A 19,325-nucleotide genomic window follows, 5' to 3' on the forward strand; every position below is an offset into this window, starting at 1 on the left:
GACGAAGTGTATCTGGGATAACCTTCCATTTCAGGGAGGATTTAGTGCTTTTGCTCATTTTTTTAAAAACCAAATTGACAAGTATAACATTTGTTTTTAGGTAATTTTCCGGAACCATTGCTTTCCAAAAATCTTTCATCTATTTCAAATCCTGTGCTTCCTCCAAAAAAAATACCTAAGGAATTTATAATGAAATACAAACGTGGAGAGATAAATCCTGTGTCAGCCTTGCACCAGTTTGCACAAATGCAGCGAGTTCAGCTTGACCTTAAGGAAACTGTGACAACAGGCAAGTGTAAAATTGTATTTGTCTTAAAAACCAAAACCAAAAGTATAGCACAATAATGGTGCTAAATTTAGTTCTTTCATCTAATATTGGGGTTAGGTAACTGATTGTATGTTTTCACAAGAATACTTAAATGTTTGTGTTCACACGTCTTTAGCCATTGCTGCCTCTACAAATAACTCACATATACCAAAGTTTTATAATCATTGAATTGTAATTTTTTTATGTGTGGCTAGCTGAATGGAAATTAGTCTCATGGACTATTTTGGGGTGTAATTACTTCTTGTATCATAAACATGCTTTTGTAAAGATGTTAAATATTTGGACTATGATTATTTAATGAGAAGGATTCTGTGATGATGATGCCTAAGAAAAGTTAAGGTCAAATTTGCCTTCTGAAACTCAAGCATTCGATTACATGATTAGTACTTTGTCTGCAGACTAGTCTGTTACAGTTTTCTCAATTCTCCATTAAACTCCGCAATCAGAATAATCTGTAACCATGCTGTGTTTGTGAAAGGCTACAGGAGTACAGATGAGGAAAATGTAGAAAGTAGTTTCTGATCTCTTCACATTATAGCCAATGATTAGGAAGATTTTAGGAAAGTGGAGGAATAAGTGCTCTTAAGAGGCCTTGACAGCTTAAAATTTTAAATTTTAAAAACTCTGTGTATACGTATGTGTATGTGTTTGTACACACACACGAGTAGTTAGATTTTTTCTTTAATTTTCCTGGTGCTAACTTGCCAGTATGGATGTCAAAGCTAACATCTTTGCTAAATAATTTTAACATGTCAAGATTTTAGTAAAGATAGTCACAGCGACATCAAGTTTCAGTCTGTTGTTTTGGATGAAATACCCATAAACTAACAGGTGACAGAAATAATATCTTAACATAGATGGTGGTGGTAATGTAGGAGGTGGCCTTAATTTCCATGTAACTAGTTAGCTTTCCTCCAGTAATCTCAGACTGCTCTTGGAAAATGTAAGTTATTGGTCATTGTAAGAAAAAATAAATGATCAGGACAAATCTTCACTGCTCTGAGAAAAAACTACTAAAAAACATGACCTGTTGGTTAATGGTGTACATTTTATGCTCAAAGTATAGTTCAATAATCCAGTGGGTTTGGTAGTGAAACCACAGTGTCAGAATTTTCAAATAGCTCTACATGTGATTTAAATTTACACTAAAGTTTGAGAACCCGAGTTATAAACAGGCTAAAGCTTAAAGGCCCCGCATTCTGACACAGGAGACTTACTAATAAATTTTAGGCGAAATATCTTTTTTTCTTTAGATAGAGGCTCTCACTCTGTTGTCCAGGCTGGAGTGCAATGGTGATCCTCCCACCCCAGCCTCCCAAATAGCTAAGACTGCTGCAGGTATCCACCACCAGGCCTGGCTAATTTTCAAAATGTTCTGTAGAGAAGGTGTCTCACTACATTGCCTAGGCTGACCTCGAACTCCTGGCATCAAGAGATCCTCCAACCTCAGCCTCCCAAAGTGATGGGATTATGGGTGTGAGCCAGTGCACCCAGCCAAGATGTGTGATATACATAAGAATCATCTGGGCCACTTGTTAATTATACAAAATGCTCTCTGATTTAGTAAACCTGGATTGGAACCCAGGTGATCAGGAAGGAAGGAACTTGGGAAACTGAAGTCTGAGATGTTACAGGGAAAGCAGTTTACCCAGAAGCAGTCAGGAGTTGCTTGTAAAACGTTGATGTGCATATTAAAGAGTTAATGTAACATACTTGTGAGTATGTGAGGAAATAAGATAGTGGGGTTTATGTGTGGCAGCATTGTATGTAGCCATCCGTAACCAAAGAATGGACAGTCAGATTCCTAAAGGCCTGCTAAAGTCTAAATACTAACAAGCAAAACTTCAAACAGAAGAACCTTTGACCTGTAAATACACGAGACAAGACAATACCATTTCATTTTTCATCCAAATATAAAAGCTAGGTAAAGAAATTGTGATGACTGGACATTCTGTTTAATTCTTTAGTTTATCATTATGTTTTGGTTTTCTCTTCCTCTCTCTCTCCCTCTCCCCGTCTCCCCTCCCACTCCCCAACCTCTACAGCTGTAATGGGTTGAGTTGCTTCTCATAATGCCCTGATAGGTACACAGGGTTTCTTCAAAGGGATCTCTTATATTCTGGAGCATGAAAGTGTATTAGGGCAATCCAAGGGGTAGGAGAATTTCAGCTTTCTTTGTATTAAAGTTTTAAAGACATTTGTATTTAAGTTTTAAAGACGTGAGATGTTACCTGAAATCTCCACATTTTATCTCTCATTGGCCGTTTGACAGGTAGTGGAGTGTTTACCATTGCCAGGAATTATACTAGACACTCCACATGTGATCAGTACTCTATTACTGGCCCTATTACTCATACTGAATCTGGAGCCAGCCTAGCTGCTTGAATCCTCAGAGTTAGTTCAGACACTCATTAGGCTTTAGCTTTAACCCCTATTGGTCCTACAAAAAGACTTGTAAAGTTGGTGTTTAGAAGGTAGTTTTTGAGAATTTTTGTACTGGAATGTTTTCCCATGTAGAGACATTGTTTGCAAGAATACAGTAAAAATTATTGTAGCATTCATTCTGAGTTCTTTTTCAAGGTAATGTTATGGGACCGTATTTTGCCTTTTGTGCTGTGGTGGATGGTATTCAGTACAAGACTGGACTGGGACAGAATAAAAAGGAGTCTAGATCCAATGCAGCAAAATTAGCTCTTGATGAGCTTCTACAACTGGATGAACCTGAACCACGAATTTTGGAAACATCAGGTAAATACTCTTGATTATAAAGTATTTATAAAAGGTATAATTTTTCAAAAGGAATCACCTGAAAGATTTATGTTAATGAGAGCTACTTGGCAACTACAAGACAGACGTTGCAGGATTTGAATAATTTATTTCAGTTGCTGTCCACTGATGTATTTAATAGTAGTTAAAATGCTCTTGCATATTTCAGCACTGGCAGGTATAATCATGTTGCTAAACTGTCTGGTAACTTGTCAGATTGTTAATGGGTTTGAGTCCTAAAATACAGTTTTCTTGGTAATTTGTTAGATTCTTATTATGAATGTAATATTGTACATTTAATACTTAGAGGTTTTAAATGCAGCGTTTGTGAAGTTTGTGTTAAATTCAGTAAATGGTAGAATTACTTGAGAACATAGCAAATAGATTAAGTGTGTAAACTCCAGAATTAGATTGCTTAGGTTGGAATATTGACCCTATGCTGGCAAGTTGTTTGCCCTCTAAATCTGTTTCATTTGGAGAGGGGGGACAGTGATAGTTGCTACCTTCTATGGTTGTCACTAGGATTAAACAATGCAAAGTCCTTAACCAGTGCATACTGAAGAATATACAATCAAATTACAAAATATTTAAAATACTTTGTTGAACTCAAGTTAAAACATACCTATAGAATTTCCTAAGCATCCAATTGAATTATCAGAAAATATATTGATGATTAGTTTTTCATACCTTTTCCTTAATAGCTTTCAAAATGTTTATGTACGACTAGCAAATGTTTGGCCCAGTGGTCTGCAAACTTTAGTTTCTAAGCATTTATTTTTTTCCTCCGTAAAAATTAAGGTAGCATTTAACCATGTCTACTGCCACTGCTTTGAAAATTAAGGCAGCTTTTACCTATCTCTGCTGTCGGCACTTCTGTATTCATTATTGTTTTCTCCAAAAAGTGCCAATAGTGCCTTAATTGCAACGAAAAGTTCTTTAACAATATATTCTATCTTGGGCTAGAGCCTGAAAAAATAATAAGGTCATCTTTTTCCCTATAGTGAGCTACAGTTTCTGTTACAGGAAGTCAGGGACCCCGAACGGAGGGACTGGCTGAAGCCATGGTGGAAGAACATAAATTGTGAAGATTTCATGGACATTTATTAGTTCCCCAAATTAATAGTTTTATAATTTCTTACGCCTGTCTTTACTGCAGTCTCTGAACATAAATTGTTAAGATTTCATGGACACTTATCACTTCCCCAATCAATACTCTCGTGATTTCCTATGCCTGTCTTTAATCTCTTAATCCCGTCATCTTTGTAAGCTGAGGATGAATGTCGCCTCAGGACCCTGTGATAATTCCGTTAACTGCACAAATTGTTTGTGTAGCATGTGTATTTGAACAGTATGAAATCTGGGCACCTTAAGAACAGGATAACAGCAATTTTCAGGGAACGAGGGAGATAACCTTAAAGTCTGGCTGCCTGTGGGCTAGGCGGAACAGAGCCATATTTCTCTTCTTTCAAAAGCAAATAGGAGAAATATTGCTGAATTCTTTTTCTCAGCAAGGAACATCCCTGAGAAAGAGAATGCATTCCCAAGGGAAGGTCTCTAAAATGCCTGCTTTAGGAACGTCTGTGTTTTACGATTGTAGATAAGGGATGAAATAAGCCCCAGTCTCATGTAGTGCTCCCAGGCTTATCAGGACGAGGAAATTCCTGCCTAATACATTTTGGTCAGAGCGGTTGTCTGCTCTCAAGCCCTGTCTCCTAATAAGATGTTATCAATGATAATGTGTGCCCAAAGCTTTATTAGCGATTTTAATGTTGCCCTAGTCCTGTGATCTCGCCCTGCCTCCATTTGCCTTGTGATATTTTATTACCTTGTGAAGCATGTGATCTCTGTGACCACACCCTATTCGTACACTCCCTCCCCTTTTGAAAATCACTAATAAAACCTTGCTGGTTTTGTGCCTTGGGGGACATCACAGAACCTGCCGACATGTGATGTCTTCCCCCGGGGCACCCAGCTTTAAAATTTCTCCTTTTGTACTCTTTCCCTTTATTTCTGAGACCAGCCAACACTTAGGGAAATAGAAAAGAACTTACGTGAAATAACGTTGAATTATCGGGGGCTGGTTTTCCCCCCGATAAGTTTCTTCTTTAATTTGTCTACTCTAGACAACTGAGTTTAAAACATCTATTTGTCTTATGAAAGGATGTAGATGATAAGAGTTCAGTATTCATTTCTTTGCTTTTCTCTATTGACAGTTTTTCTGGTCTTCTCCTTATTCACAACACAAAACTTTTAAAACTTTAGTTTTTTTCAAAATTTTGAGCTCATCACTGTTTTAAAATTATTTTTCATGTATGTCTTCATTAATATTTTGCACATGGTTTTTTTATGTAGTGTTTTTTGTTTTGTTTTGTTTGAGACAGAGTCTCACTCTGTCACCCAGGCTGGAGTGCAGTGGTGCCATCTCTGCTCACTGCAACCTCCGCCTCCCAGATTCAAGTGATTCTCATGCCTCAACCTCCCTAGTAGCTGGGATTATAGGTGCCTGCCACCACACCCAGCTAATTTTTGTATTTTTAGTAGAGACAGGTTTCACCATGTTGGCCAGGCTGGTTTGAACTCCTAATGATCCTCCCACCTCAGCCTCCCAAAGTGCTAGGATTATAGGCATGAGCCACTGTGCCTGACCTGATGTAGTTTTTTTTTTTTTTTGAATTAAAAAAGGATACATGGGCAGAACATACCAGTTTGTTGTACATAGATATACATGTGCCATGGTGGTTTGCTTTACCTATTAACCCATCCTCTGTTCCCTCCCCTAACTCTCACCCCCTAAAAGGCTCTGGTGTGTGTTGTTCCCCTCTCTCTGTCCATGTGTTCTCAATGTTTAACTCCCACTTATGAGTGAGAACTACAGTATTTGGTTTTCTGTTCCTGTGTTAGTTTGCTGAGGTTGATGGCTTCTGGCTTCATCCATGTCCCTGCAGAGGACATGATCTCATTCCTTTTTATGGCCACATAGTATTCTATGTACCACATTTTCTTTATCCAGTCTATCGTTGATGGCCATTTGGGTTGGTTCCATGTCTTTGCTATTGTAAATAGTGCTGCACTAAACATACATGTGCATGTGTCTTTATAGTAGAATGATTTATATTCCTTTGGGTATATACCCAGTAATGGTATTGCTGGGTCAAATGGTATTTCTGGTTCTGATCCTTGAAGAATCACCATACTGTCCTCCACAGTGGTTAAACTAATTTACATTCCCACCAACAATATAAAAGCATTCCTGTTTCTTCACAGCCTCACCAGCATCTATTGTTTCCTGACTTTTTAGTAGTAGCCATTCTGACTGGCATGAGTTGGTATCTCATTGTGGTTTTGATTTGCATTTTTCTGATGATCAGTGATGTTGATCTTGCTTTTTTTCATATGTTTTTTGGCCACTTAAATTCTTCTTTTGAGAAGTGTCTGTTCATATCTGTTGCCCACCTTTTGATGGGATTGTTTTTTCTTGTAAATATGTTTAAGTTCCTTGTAAATTCTGGATATTAGACCTTTGTCAGATGTGTAGATTGCAAAAATTTTCTCCCGATTTGTAGGTTGCCTCTTTACTCTGGTCATAGTTTCTTTTGCTGTGCAGTTGCTCTTCCATTTGATTAGATCACATTTGTCAATTTTGGCTTTTGTTGCAATTGATTTTGGCATTTTTATCATGAAGTCTTTGCCCATGCCTGTGTCCTGAATGGTATTGCCTAGGTTTTCTTCTAGGGTTTTTATGGTTCTGGGCTTTACATTTAAGTCTTTAATCCATCTTGAGTTAATTTTTGTATAAGGTGTAAGGAAGGGGTAGAGTTTCAGTTTTCTGCATATGACCAGCCAGTTTTCCCAGCGCCATTTACTGAATAGGAGATCCTTTCCCCTTTGCTTGTTTTTGTCCAGTTTGTCGTAGATCAGATGGTTGTAGATGTGTGGAGTTATTTCTGAGGTATCTGTTCTGCTCCAATGGTCTATATATCCATTTTAGTACCAGTACCATGCTGTTTTGGTTACTGTAGCCTTGTAGTATAGTTTGAAGTCAGGTAGCATGGTGCCTCCAGCTTTGTTCTTTTTGCTTAGGATTGTCTTGGCTATATGGGGTCTTCTTTGATTTCATATGAAATTTGAAATAGTTTTCTAATTCTGTGAAGAATGTCAGTGGTAGTTTAGGAAAGTAGCATTGAATCTATAAATTACTTTGGGCAGTATGACCATTTTCACAATATTGATTCTTCTACCCATGAGGATGGAATGTTTTTCCATTTGTTTGTGTCCCTTCTTATTTCCCTGAGGAGTGGTTTGTAGTTCTTCTTGAAGAGGTCCTTCACATTCCTTGTTAGCTGTATTCCTAGGTATTTTATTCTCTTTGTAGTGATTGTGAATGGGAGTTTATTCATGCTTTGGCTTTCTGCTTGCTTACTGTTGGTGTAAAGGAATGCTTGTGATTTTTGCACATTGATTTTGTATCCTGAGACTTTGCTGAAGTTACTTCTCAGTTCAGGAAGTTCTGGAGCTGAAAAGATGGGGTTTTCTAAATACAAAATCATGTCTACAAACAGAGACAACTTGACTTCCTCTCTTCCTATTTGAATACCTTTTCTTTCTTTCTCTTCCCCGATTGCCCTGGCCAGAACTTCCAAAACTATGTTGAATAGGAGTAGTGAGAGAAGGCATCCTTGTCTTGTGCCAGTTTTCAAAGGGAATGTTTCCAGCTTTTGCCCATTCAATATATTGGCTTTGGTTTGTAATAAATAGCTCTTATTATTTTGAGCCATGTTCCATCAATACCTTGTATATTGAGAGTTTTTAACATGAACGGATGTTGAATTTTATCAAAGGCCTTTTCTGCATTTATTAAGATAGTCATGTGGTTTTTGTCTTTGGTTCTGTTTATATGATGGATTACATTTATTGATTTGATGTTGAACCAGCCTTGCATTCCAGGGATGAAGCCGACTTGATTGTGGTGAATAAGTTTTTTGATGTGCTGCTGGATTTGATTTGCCAGTATTTTATTGCAGATTTTTCCATTGATGTTCATTAGGTGTATTGGCCTAAAGTTTTTCTTTTTTGTTGTGTCTCTTCCTGGGTTTAGTATCAGGATGATGCTGCTTCATAAAATGAGTTAGGGAGGAGTCCTTCCTTTTCCATTGTTTGGAATAGTTTCAGAAGGAATGGTGCCAGCTCCTCTTTGTATTTCTGGTAGAATTCAGCTGTGAATCCATCTGGTCCTCAACTTTTTTTTGGTTGGTAGGCTATTAATTACTGCCTCAATTTCAGAACTTGTTAGTGGTCTATTCAGGGATTTGACTTCTTCCTCGTTTAGTCTTAGGAGGGTGTATGCATCCAGGAATTTATCCATTTCTTCCAGATTTTCTAGTTTATTTTTGTAGAGGTGTTTGTAGCATTCTCTGATGATAGTTTGTATTTCTGTGGGGTCAGTGGTGATATCCCCTTTATCATTTTTTATTGTATCTGTTTGATTCTTCTCCCTTCTTCTTTATTAGTCTAGCTAGCAGTCTATTTTGTTAATTTGTTAAAAAAAAAAAAAAAAAACCAGTTCCTGTATTCGATTTTTTTGGATGGCTTCTCATGTCTCTGTCTCCTTCAGTTCTGCTCTGATCTTAGTTATTTCTTTAGTTTTTGGATTAGTTTACTCTTGCCTCTCAAGCTCTTTTAATTGATGTTTGGGTATCAATATCAGATCTTTCTAGCTTTCTGATGTGGGCATTTAGTGCTATAAATTTCCCTCTTAACACTACTTTAGCTGTGTCCCAGAGATTCTGGTACATTGTCTCTTTGTTCTCATTGGTTTCAAAGAACTTCTTGATTTCTGCCTTAATTTTATTATTTACCCAGGAATCATTCAGAAACAGGTTGTTCAATTTCCAATAAATCATGTGGTCTTGAGTGAGTTTCTTAACCCTGAGTTCTAATTTTATTGCACTGTGGTCTGACAGTCTGTTTGTTAGGATTTCAGTTCTTTTGCATTTGCTGAGGAGTGTTTTACTTCCAATTACGTGGTTGATTTTAGAATTAAGTGCCATGTGGCACTGAGAAGAATGTATATTCTGTTGATTTGGGGTGGAGAATTCTGTAGATATCTGCCAGGTCCACTTGATCCAGAGCTGAGTTCAAATCCTCAATATGCTTGTTAATTTTCTGTCTCATTGATCTGTCTAATACTGACAGTATGGTGTTCAAGTCTCCCACTATTATTGTGTGGGACTCTAAGTCTCTTTGTAGGTTTCTAAGAATTTGTTTTATGAATCTGGGTGCTCCTATATTGGGTGCATATATATTTAGAATAGCTCTTCTTGTTGAATTGTTCCCTTTACCATTATGTAATGCCCTCCTTTGTCTTTTTTGATCTTTGTTGGTTTAAAGTCTGTTTTGTCAGAGACTAGGATTGCAACCTCTGCTTTTTTCGCTTTCCATTTACTTGGTAGATTTTTCCTCCATCCCTTTATTTTGAGCCTGTTTGTGTCTTTACACATAAGATGGATCTCCTGAATACAGCACACCAATGGGTCTTGACTCCTTACCCAGTTTGCCAGTCTGTGTGCTTTAATTGGGGCATTTAGCCCATTTACATTTAAGGTTAGTGTTGTTACATGTGAATTTGATCCTGTCATCATGATGCTATTTGGCTATTTTGCACACTACTTGATGCACTAGTTTATTCATAGTGTCATTGGTCTTTATATTTTGGTTATTTTGGTGTGTTTTTGCAGTGGCTGGTTCCAGTTTTTCATTTCCGTATTTAGTGCTTCTTTCAGGAGTTCTTGCAGGGCACATCTGGTGGTAATGAAATCCCTCAGCATTTGCTTCTCTGGAAAAGATTTTATTTCTTCTTCACTGATGAAGCTTAGTTTGGCTGGATATGAAATTCTGGGTTGATAATTCTTTTCTTTAAGAATGTTGAACATTGGCCCCCAATCTCTTCTGGCTTGTAGAGTTTCTGCTGAGAGGTCCACTGTTAGTCTGATGAGTTTCCCTTTGTAGGTGACCTGGCTTTTCTCTCTGGCTGCCCTTAACAGGTTTTCCTTCATTTTAGCCTTGGAGAATCTGATGATTATGTGTCTTGGGGTTGATCTTCTTGTGGAGTATCTTAATGGTGTTCTCTGTATTTCCTGAATTTGCATGTTGTCCTGTCTTGCTAGGTTGTGGAAGTTCTCCTGGATACCATCCTGAAGTGTGTTTTCCAGCTTGTTTCCATTCTCCCTGTCTCCTTCTGGTACTCCAATCAATCACAGGTTCGGTCTTTTTATGAAGTCCCATATTTATTAGAGTCTTTGTTCATTCCTTTTCATTTTTTTTTTTTTTTTTGGTCTATTCTTGTTTGCATGTCTTATTTCAGTGAGGTGGTCTTCAAATTCTGATACCCTTTTTTTTTTTTTTTTTTTTGAGACAGAGTCTCGCTCTGTCGCCCAGGCTGGAGTGCAGTGGCGCGATCTCGGCTCACTGCAAGCTCCGCCTCCCGGGTTCACGCCATTCTCCTGCCTCAGCCTCCCGAGTAGCTGGGACTACAGGCGCCCACAACCGCGCCCGGCTAATTTTTTGTATTTTTAGTAGAGACGGGGTTTCACCGTGGTCTCGATCTCCTGACCTTGTGATCCGCCCGCCTCGGCCTCCCAAAGTGCTGGGATTACAGGCGTGAGCCACCGCGCCCGGCCTGATACCCTTTTTTCTGCTTGGTCGATTCAGCTGTTGATACTTGTATATGCTTCACAAAGTTCTCAGGCTGTGTTTTTCAGCTCCATCAGGTAGTTTATCTGAACTGGTTATTCTAGTTAGCAATTCCTCTATCCTTTTATAAAGGTTCTTAGCTTGCTTCTTTGCATTGGGTTAGAACATGCTCCTTTTAGCTCAGCATAGTTTTTTATTACCCATCTTCTGAATGATACTTCTGTCAGTTTGTCCATCTGATCCTCCATTCAGTTATGTGCCCTTGATGGAGAGACATTGTGATCATTTGTAGGAAAAGAGGCACTCTGGCCTTTTGGATTTTCAGTGTTTTTTCATTGATTCTTTATCATCTTCATGAGATTGTCCAGTTTCAGTCTTTGAGCCTGCTGACCCTTGGATAGGGTTTTTGGGGAGCTTTTTTGTTCTTGTTGATGCTGTTGTTGCTTTCTGCTTGTTAGTTTTTCTTTCAGTAGTCAGGTCCCTCTTCTATAAGGCTGCTGCAGTTTGCTGGGGGTTCACTTCAGGCCCTATTCATCTGATTCTCTCCCGTGCCTGGAGATGTCACTCAGGGAGGCTGGAGAACAGCAAAGATGGGTGCCTGCTCCTCCCTCTGGGGCCTCTGACTTTGAGTGGCACCAACCTGATGCCGGTAGGATCACTCCTGTATAATGTGCATGACAACCCCTATTTGAATGTCTCACCCAGTTGAGTGGCACGGGGAGCAGGACTTGCTTAACAGAGCACTTTGTCCTTTGTTGGAGAGGGTGTGCTTCGCTGGGGAGGAACCCACTTCTCTGTGCTGCCCGGATTCCTCAGAACTACCAGGAGGAGAGGCTAAGTCTGCTGGTCCACAGAGATTGCCGCCACCCTTCCCACTTAGGGGCTCAGGCCCAGGGAGATCCAAATTCTGTCCGTGAGCCTCTAGCTGCAGTTATTGGAGATCCTGCAGGGAAACCCCCCACCCAATGAGGAAGGATGGGTCAGGTTTAGGCCTGAAGACGTCCTCCGGCCACAGACTGCCACAGCCAGTATGTTGGGCTGTGGGGACAAGTCTTGGTACTTGTTTCTTTTGTTTGTTTGTTTTTTGTTTTGAGACAGCCTCTCTGTCACTCATACTGGAGGGCAATGGCACAGTCTCAGCTCACTGCAACCTCCATCTTCCAGGTTCAAGTGATTCTCGTACTTCAGCTTCCTGAGTAGCTGGGATTACAGATGCACGCCACCATGCCCAGCTAATCTTTGTATTTTGAGTAAAGATGGGGTTTCGCCATGTTGCCTAGGCTGGTCTCAAACTCTCGGCCTTAAGTGATCTGCCCAACTAAGCCTCCCAAAGTGCTGGGATTACAAGCGTGAGCCAACGTGCCTGGCCTTGTACTTGGTGTTTTAAAACGCAAAACATCTTGTACAGTCTTTCTTTCTTTGTTGAAATTATTTATGCCTAATAAACAGGATTTAGTATCTTTAATTTTCATTCCATGGAATTAAATCTATCTTTCTCTGAGTTTTAAAGTTCTGCTTATCTAAAATCCAGAATGTCAACAACTCTATTACTGCTGGGTTTATAACCAAAAGAAAATAAATTATTCTATCAAAAAGACACGTGCACTCTTATGTTCATCTCTACACTATTCACAACAACAAAGACATTGAATCAACCCAGGTGCCCATCAGTGGTAGATTGGATAAAGAAAGTGTGGTATATATACAACTGTGGACTACTATGCAGCCATTAAAAAAAATAAAGTCATGTCCTTTGCAGCAACATGGATGGAGCTGGAGGCCATAATCCTAAGCATATGAACGCAGGAACAGAAAACTAAATACCTCAAGTTCTCACTTGTTGTTAATGTTAGGAGCTATGCATTAAGCATATATAGTCATAAGTATTGGAACAGTAGACACTGTGGACTACTAAAGCGTGGGGGGAGGTGGAGGTAAAAGAAAAACTACCTTTGGATACTATGCTTACAATCAGGGTGATGGAATCCATATTCCAAACCTCAGCATCATGCAGTATTCCCAGTTAACAAACTTACACATGTACCTCTTCTATCTAAAAAGTTGAAAATTTTTGAAAACAAAAAATATTTATGCTTTATAAATAATGTTACTGTATGGTATGGGGGATATAGTGCTCTAAATAAATAAAACTGGAATTTCTTATCAGATTAAAAAAAAAAAAAGTCCAGAGTGTATGTATCTAAACCATACTTAGTATTTTTTTCTTTTACTGGTATGAGCTCTAAGGTGACATTGTCATCTTTGTTCATTTCTGTCTTCCTCAAAATTAATTCCAGCGAAGCAGTTCTGTTTGCTTTCTTTGTCTTTATGAATGATTCTTAAGAGAAACTGACTATTTTAATTGATACCTTGGCTTCTGGAGCTTCTTCCTTAAGTTTTCCTGATTATTATTATTATTATTATTTTGTCCTCAGGTTTAGTGGTTTTTAAACTTTTTTCTGTACTCTCTAACTTTGGAGACTAAATTGAAAAGCAGTTGTAAAGAGTAGGACTAAAAGCATTGAAAACTGTGAATGTAGCATTCCCTTAGAAAAATGTCCTGGTAAAATAGTGTTATTTATAAAATGATATACTTTACTCATTAATTTTTAATAGAACATTAATTTAAAATGTTTTTCAGAGTATTGTAAATAGAAAGTTGTTTACATGTATCTAAACTAGGACTTCATTTTAGTAGCTTTTCAGGATGTTTCATCTATTACAAAGCAAGCAATATTGTAGTATGAGATTAGGAAACTCAGAAATTTGTTTGCATAAACAATTTCAAAATAGGAAAGACATTTATCAGGGCTGAGCTAATGAGTATTTGATGGCCCAGAGTTGGCAAAAATACAGAAAAAAATAATTTTTGGATTGCTGTTTTATTACAGAACAAAAAAGAAATACCAGCTCTTTGGAATGTTGAAGTTTCATGTTTCCTTATGTTTTTGTTTTGTTTACAGGTCCTCCTCCTTTCCCTGCAGAACCTGTTGTTTTACCTGAACCAGCATATGTTTCAAAAGTACATTATGGTAGGAAAGTTTTTTGTGATGTTCTTCTTTAGAAGAGTAGCCCAATTAAAAATAGTAACAACATAATTAAAATAAGCATAGGTGTGAAAATGTACATTAACACTTTATCATCCAAACCTTTCACACTTCTACAGAAAGGAGAATTTTTTTCTATACTATGCTAAAAATGAAAGAAATAAGGAATGGAGAGGAAAGGCTGAAGAAAAGGTTTTTTTTTTTTTTTTTTTTTTTTTCCTATAAGGAGATGTTTTATCAATTTCATACATCTTTTTTAGAATTCTTTGTTTTGGTGGGCTTGTCATAAATGAAAACCAATAGCTTTCTGGTACTTGGAGGTCATTTGAAATATTCATTTCAAATAATTTGTTTATTTAGTTTTAATGGCCATTATTTGTCACTCAAGCCTGAGAAAGCTGTAGCTTCAATTGAAGTTACTAGTTGTGTGACATAGTGTGGCCTAGTTGTGTGACCTGTTACTTCTCTGTGTACCTTTTTTACTCATCTGTAAAATAGTTATTACAGTAATTATCTCATAGGGTTATTATGAGGATTAAATGAATTCATAAATGTGAAATTCTTACATCAGTGCCTAGCACACCATAGATGCTCACTAAATAGTAACTAATATTATTTTATTATAACAATCACATTTCACATTGTATGGTAGTTATTATATACTTTGCCTGTTAGATTATGAATATCCTGAAAGCTAAACAATTATTCTTAATTTTTACATTTACTACCTAGTGAGCACACTTCAGAGTTTAACGAGTATTTGTAAGAGGAAAAAGAAAAGGAACCTTTATTTTCCATTTTCCTCACCTGCAGGCTAGGATTTGAAAAGTTCTATGCCTATTCAGCATTCACTGTCTTTCTAAGACAGAGTAAAAGGCCTTGCACATTTATGTGCTTGCTTGAAAGAAAAGGACCAGACCAGGGAAAATAGGCCCTTTCAAAAGACAAAATCCACCAATAGTTAGATGTAGTGTCTGGCCTAACAGTTGTAAGAATTGATGAAGTGAGGGCAATGAGGGATCAGTCCTACAGCAGTGATCTTCTAATATGGGAAGAGGCTCTTGTCTTTCCTTTCAACTTCTGTGGACATTTTTAGTGAATAAGAGGATAGAATCCTAAGTCAAGGATGGCAAATAATATAGATTGCTATTACTTCAGGAAAACAGTGATAATCTGTGAGAAAGAATATGTAGTTTTTAAAAATACCAGGTTTGGTAGGCTCATGTCAGGAGACATATTTGTCAGAAAAGGGAAAGCAAATTCTTTAAATTTATGGGTAAAAACAAGTTTTGAATGTTATAACTTTTGAAGAAGAACGATTTGAGACCCACAAACTATTGGGCCAGTTACAGAGGTAGTCAGTATTTCCCAGCCTGTCTGGTTTGCTATATGTATATACATTTGTGTGTGTGTGTGTGTGTGTGTGTGTGTATTTATTTGTTTATTTGAGATGGAGTTTTGCTCTTGTCACCCAGGCTGGAGTGCGGTGGCACAATCTCAGCTCACTGCAACCTCTGCCTCCCAGTTTCAAGCAATTCTCCTGCCTCAGGCTCCCAAGTAGCTGGAATTACAGACACCCACCACCAAACCCTGTCTCTACCACTATTTTTAGTAGAGACAGGGTTTCACCATGTGGACGAGACTGGTCCTGACCTGTCCCCTGACCTCAAGCGATCTGCCTGCCTCAGCCTCCCAAAGTACTGGGATTACAGGTGTAAGCCACCACGTCCAGCCTACTTTGCTAACTGGACCATATCTTCATTAAAAATAATGAGGCCAGGCACGGTGGCTCATGCCTATAATCCCAGCACTTTGTGAGGCCAAGGTGAGTGGATCATGAGGTTGGGAGTTCAAGACCAGCCTGGCCAATATGGTGAAACCCTGTCTACTAAAAATACAAAAATTAGCCAGGCGTGGTGGTGCATGCCTGTAGACCCAACTACTCGGGAGGCTGAGGCGGAAGAATCGCTTGAACCCGGGAGTCGGAGGTTGCAGTGAGCCAAAATTACGCTATTGCACTCCAGTCTGGGTGACAGAGCGAGACTCCATCTAAAAAAAAGAAAAATCCATAGATAACTTTTAATGTATATTCTTGGTTATAAACTGTTCTATGGTAATCCTAGGTTACTTAGAACTATCTTCCTCCTCTTTCAAAATTTCTAGCTTTTTTAGTGAGAACATGGAACTGTATTAAGAATCTAAATGCTTAGTGGTTTGTAGTGGTTCTCAATGGGACAAATAATAAGAGAATGTATTTTGGTTGTCACAATGATTAGGGCATTCAGTGGGGTGCTGGTCATCTTGCAAAGTGTGTGGCACATACCTGTACAACAAAGAATTGTCTTGTGTCCAGTATGACTTTTGAATATATCATCAGACAAACTCTACAGATATAAATCAGTAGTCTGCTAGTATATAATACTGACATATCTTTTTATAAGTTATCCAAAAAGCTCAATAACTCATATTCTTTTAGAATTGAAAACTTTGAAATCCCAGTCATGACCTAAATTATAAATTTGCTTACAGATATCTATAAATTATTAAATAATTTGATTGTAAGGTTATGATAAGAATAATAAGACAGCTCTGGGAGGAGGACAATGTTCTTGAAATTTATGTTTTGATTTTTTTCTAGAAGGGAGACATATTCAGTATGCAAAGATTTCACAGATCGTTAAAGAAACATTTAATCAACTAATTTCTAATCATTCAGAATACCTGAAATATAGCAGTTCATTGGCTGCTTTTATCATTGAAAGAGGTAAGTCCAAATATTTGGGAAAAAGTAATATTGTAATAATCTAATAGTAATATTTTAGTTAACTATCTTTGCCCTTGTACACAATGGTGTTGCATTGATCTGAAGTGACTTTTTCTGGTAAGTGTGGGTCATTAAACACAAAGCTTCTCCAGAGTAGAAATAAAGCACACTGACCAGGACCCAACAGAGAACTGCAAAATGGTAAAAGTCCTAACATTTTAAACCTTAGCCCTGCTGGCACCACTACCCTCCTGAAATCTAGTCCTCAGTAACATTAAGAATAGCATCTTTTCTTCTTTTTCAAGTAAGAAAAGATTGATATATGGAATCTTATTCTTGTGGACATGTAAAGTTGTGATTCTAACTATGTTTTTATCTTTTGTTAACCCTTTAATGTTCTGAGTTCATCATTAATTGAAACCATTTGAGTCTTACATTCATCTCTGAATTAGATATTATAAATTACATAGAAACAATTTGAGATTTGATTCCTATTCTTAAGGAGTTGTTATGATCTAAGTAGGCACAGTAGATAAATATACTAGTTGAAAGTCTAAGATGATAAAAGTTAAAACTTGTTTTCCATAATGCAAAAAGTGTGTAAGAATTCTTAGAAAAGAAATGATAGAGTTTAAAATCTTTTGGAATAGGCATGACTTAAGCTGTAACTTTAAGGGTTGATAAAATTTGGATAAATAGAAGAAAGGAAGACATTTTTGCATAGAGAAAGGAATGAGGGAAGCAGCAGTGAGAAAACTGCAGGACAATGAGGTAAATTTATTGCTAGTACAGATTAGTCTATGTACAGGAGTAATACAAAATGCAATTAGATTGATAAAATAGTGCCAGATTATGGAGTGGTTTAAAAACAGGTCAAAAGTTAAATTTAACAAGATCAATTAAAGCTGTAATTTCAAACAGTGATAGACTGTGGGCTGTAATTGTTGGGAGCATTAATCAGACTCAGTTCCGCTATTTAAATTACTTTGGGCAAATTATATACTTAACATCTCTATGCTTTAATTTTTTCTTATTTCTTAAAAGTAGAGATAATAGAAACAATAACAATCCAACTTCATGGAGTTGTTAGGATTAGATATAATAATGTCACTACAGTATTTAGCATAGTACTTGGCATTTAGTAAAAGTCTAATTTCATTTGTAATGGTTAAGATAAATGAGTATTTAAACAATAATTGACAAATAATTTTTTTAAAGATTTCTGGGGTTAAACCTGAATTATAGAATCACAATTTATGTGGTTGTGATGGAGTGCCTACATTAGAGTTGAGATGGACATAAATGGGAAGGGAAAAATACAGTTTTAAAAAAAATTGATAAGGTAAAAGTGGACAATAAATGATAGATGAAGTGACATGAATAAAAATACCAACATTTAAAGTTGACATAGGATAATCATATTTCCTCATCCATAGGGAATCTAGAAGCTAGTGTGAAGCTGATTGGAGAAGAGCATGGATAAGAATAATAAATGTAGTTTTAGATAATATGAGTATGAATATAAGCAGGGAAAGCCTGAGTGAAATCAGATGAACATTCCTGGAGTCACTCACACAATCAGTACATATTTAAGATGTATTATTAGAAACTGCCTCGTCAGTTTTAAAAAATTTCAGTAGTTTTGGGGGAATGGGTGGCGTTTGGTTACAGAGATAAGTTCTTTAGTGGCGATTTCTGAGGTTTTGATGCACCCATGACCCAAGCAGTCTATGCTGTACCCAATGTTATCCCTCATCCCCTCTACTACCCTTCCCCCGGGGCCCCAGAGTCCTTTATATCATTCTTATGCCTTCATGTCTTCCTGGCTTAGCTCCCACTTGTAAGTGAGAACATACAATGTTTGATTTTTCCATTCCTCATTACTTCCCTTGGAATAATGGTCTCCAACTCTGTCCAAGCTGAGTACTATTCCAGGGTGTATGTGTGTGTGTGTGTGTGTGTGTGTGTGTGTGTGTATGCCACAATTTCTTTATTCACTCATTATTGATGGGCATTTGGGCTGGTTCCATATTTTTGCAATTGCAAATTGTGCTGCTATAAACATGTGTATGCAGGTGTCTTTTTCATATAATGACTTTTTTTCTTCTGGGTAGATACCCAGTAGTGGGATTGCTGGATTAAATGATAATTCTACCTTTAGTTCTTTAAGGAATCTCTTTACTGTTTTCCATAGAAATTGTACTAGTTTACATTCCTACCAACATTGTAAAAGTATTCCTTTTATACCACATGCACGTCAACATCCGTTATTATTTTAATTTTTAAATTATAGCCAGTCTTGCAGGAGTAAGGTGGCATTGCATTGTGGTTTTGATTTGCATTTCCTAAATAATTAGTGATGTTGAGCCCTTTTTCATATAATTTTTGGCCATTTTATATCTTCTTTTGAGAATTGTCTATTCGTGTCCTTAGCCCTTTTTTTTTGATGGGATTATTTGTTTTTTTCTTGCTGATTTGAGTTCCTTGTAGACTCTGGATATTAGTCCTTTGTCAGATGCATAGTTTGCAAAGATTTTCTCCCACTCTGTGTGTTGTCTGATTACTCTGCTGATTATTTCTTTTGCTGTGCAGAAGTGTTTTAGTTTAAGCCTCATCTATTTATCTTTGTTTTTGTTGCATTTACTTTTGGGTTCTTGGTCATGAACTCTTTGCCTAAGCCAAAATGTAGAAGAGTTTTTCCAATGTTATCTTCTAGAATTTTTATGGCTTA

At 37.3% G+C, this 19,325-nt stretch overlaps 1 protein-coding gene across 2 annotated transcripts in view; it reads left to right on the plus strand.

Annotated features, from left to right (window-relative positions):
- ADAD1 (adenosine deaminase domain containing 1) overlaps positions 1 to 19,325 on the plus strand; it is a 52,119-nt gene that overhangs the window by 1,364 nt on the left and 31,430 nt on the right. The window contains exons 3-6 of one of the 2 annotated variants that reach the window (XM_005555851.5): positions 101 to 289; positions 2,909 to 3,076; positions 13,747 to 13,815; positions 16,469 to 16,594. In XM_005555851.5, the coding sequence (XP_005555908.1) occupies positions 101 to 289; positions 2,909 to 3,076; positions 13,747 to 13,815; positions 16,469 to 16,594 (552 nt within the window). Of the gene's footprint in view, positions 1 to 100; positions 290 to 2,707; positions 2,803 to 2,908; positions 3,077 to 13,746; positions 13,816 to 16,468; positions 16,595 to 19,325 lie in introns of those variants that run through there. The other variant, XM_074040986.1, reaches the window with a different exon arrangement.

This window comes from Macaca fascicularis, chromosome 5, assembly GCF_037993035.2.
Source record: "Macaca fascicularis isolate 582-1 chromosome 5, T2T-MFA8v1.1".
In the NCBI taxonomy this organism is placed as follows: Eukaryota; Metazoa; Chordata; class Mammalia; order Primates; family Cercopithecidae; genus Macaca; species Macaca fascicularis.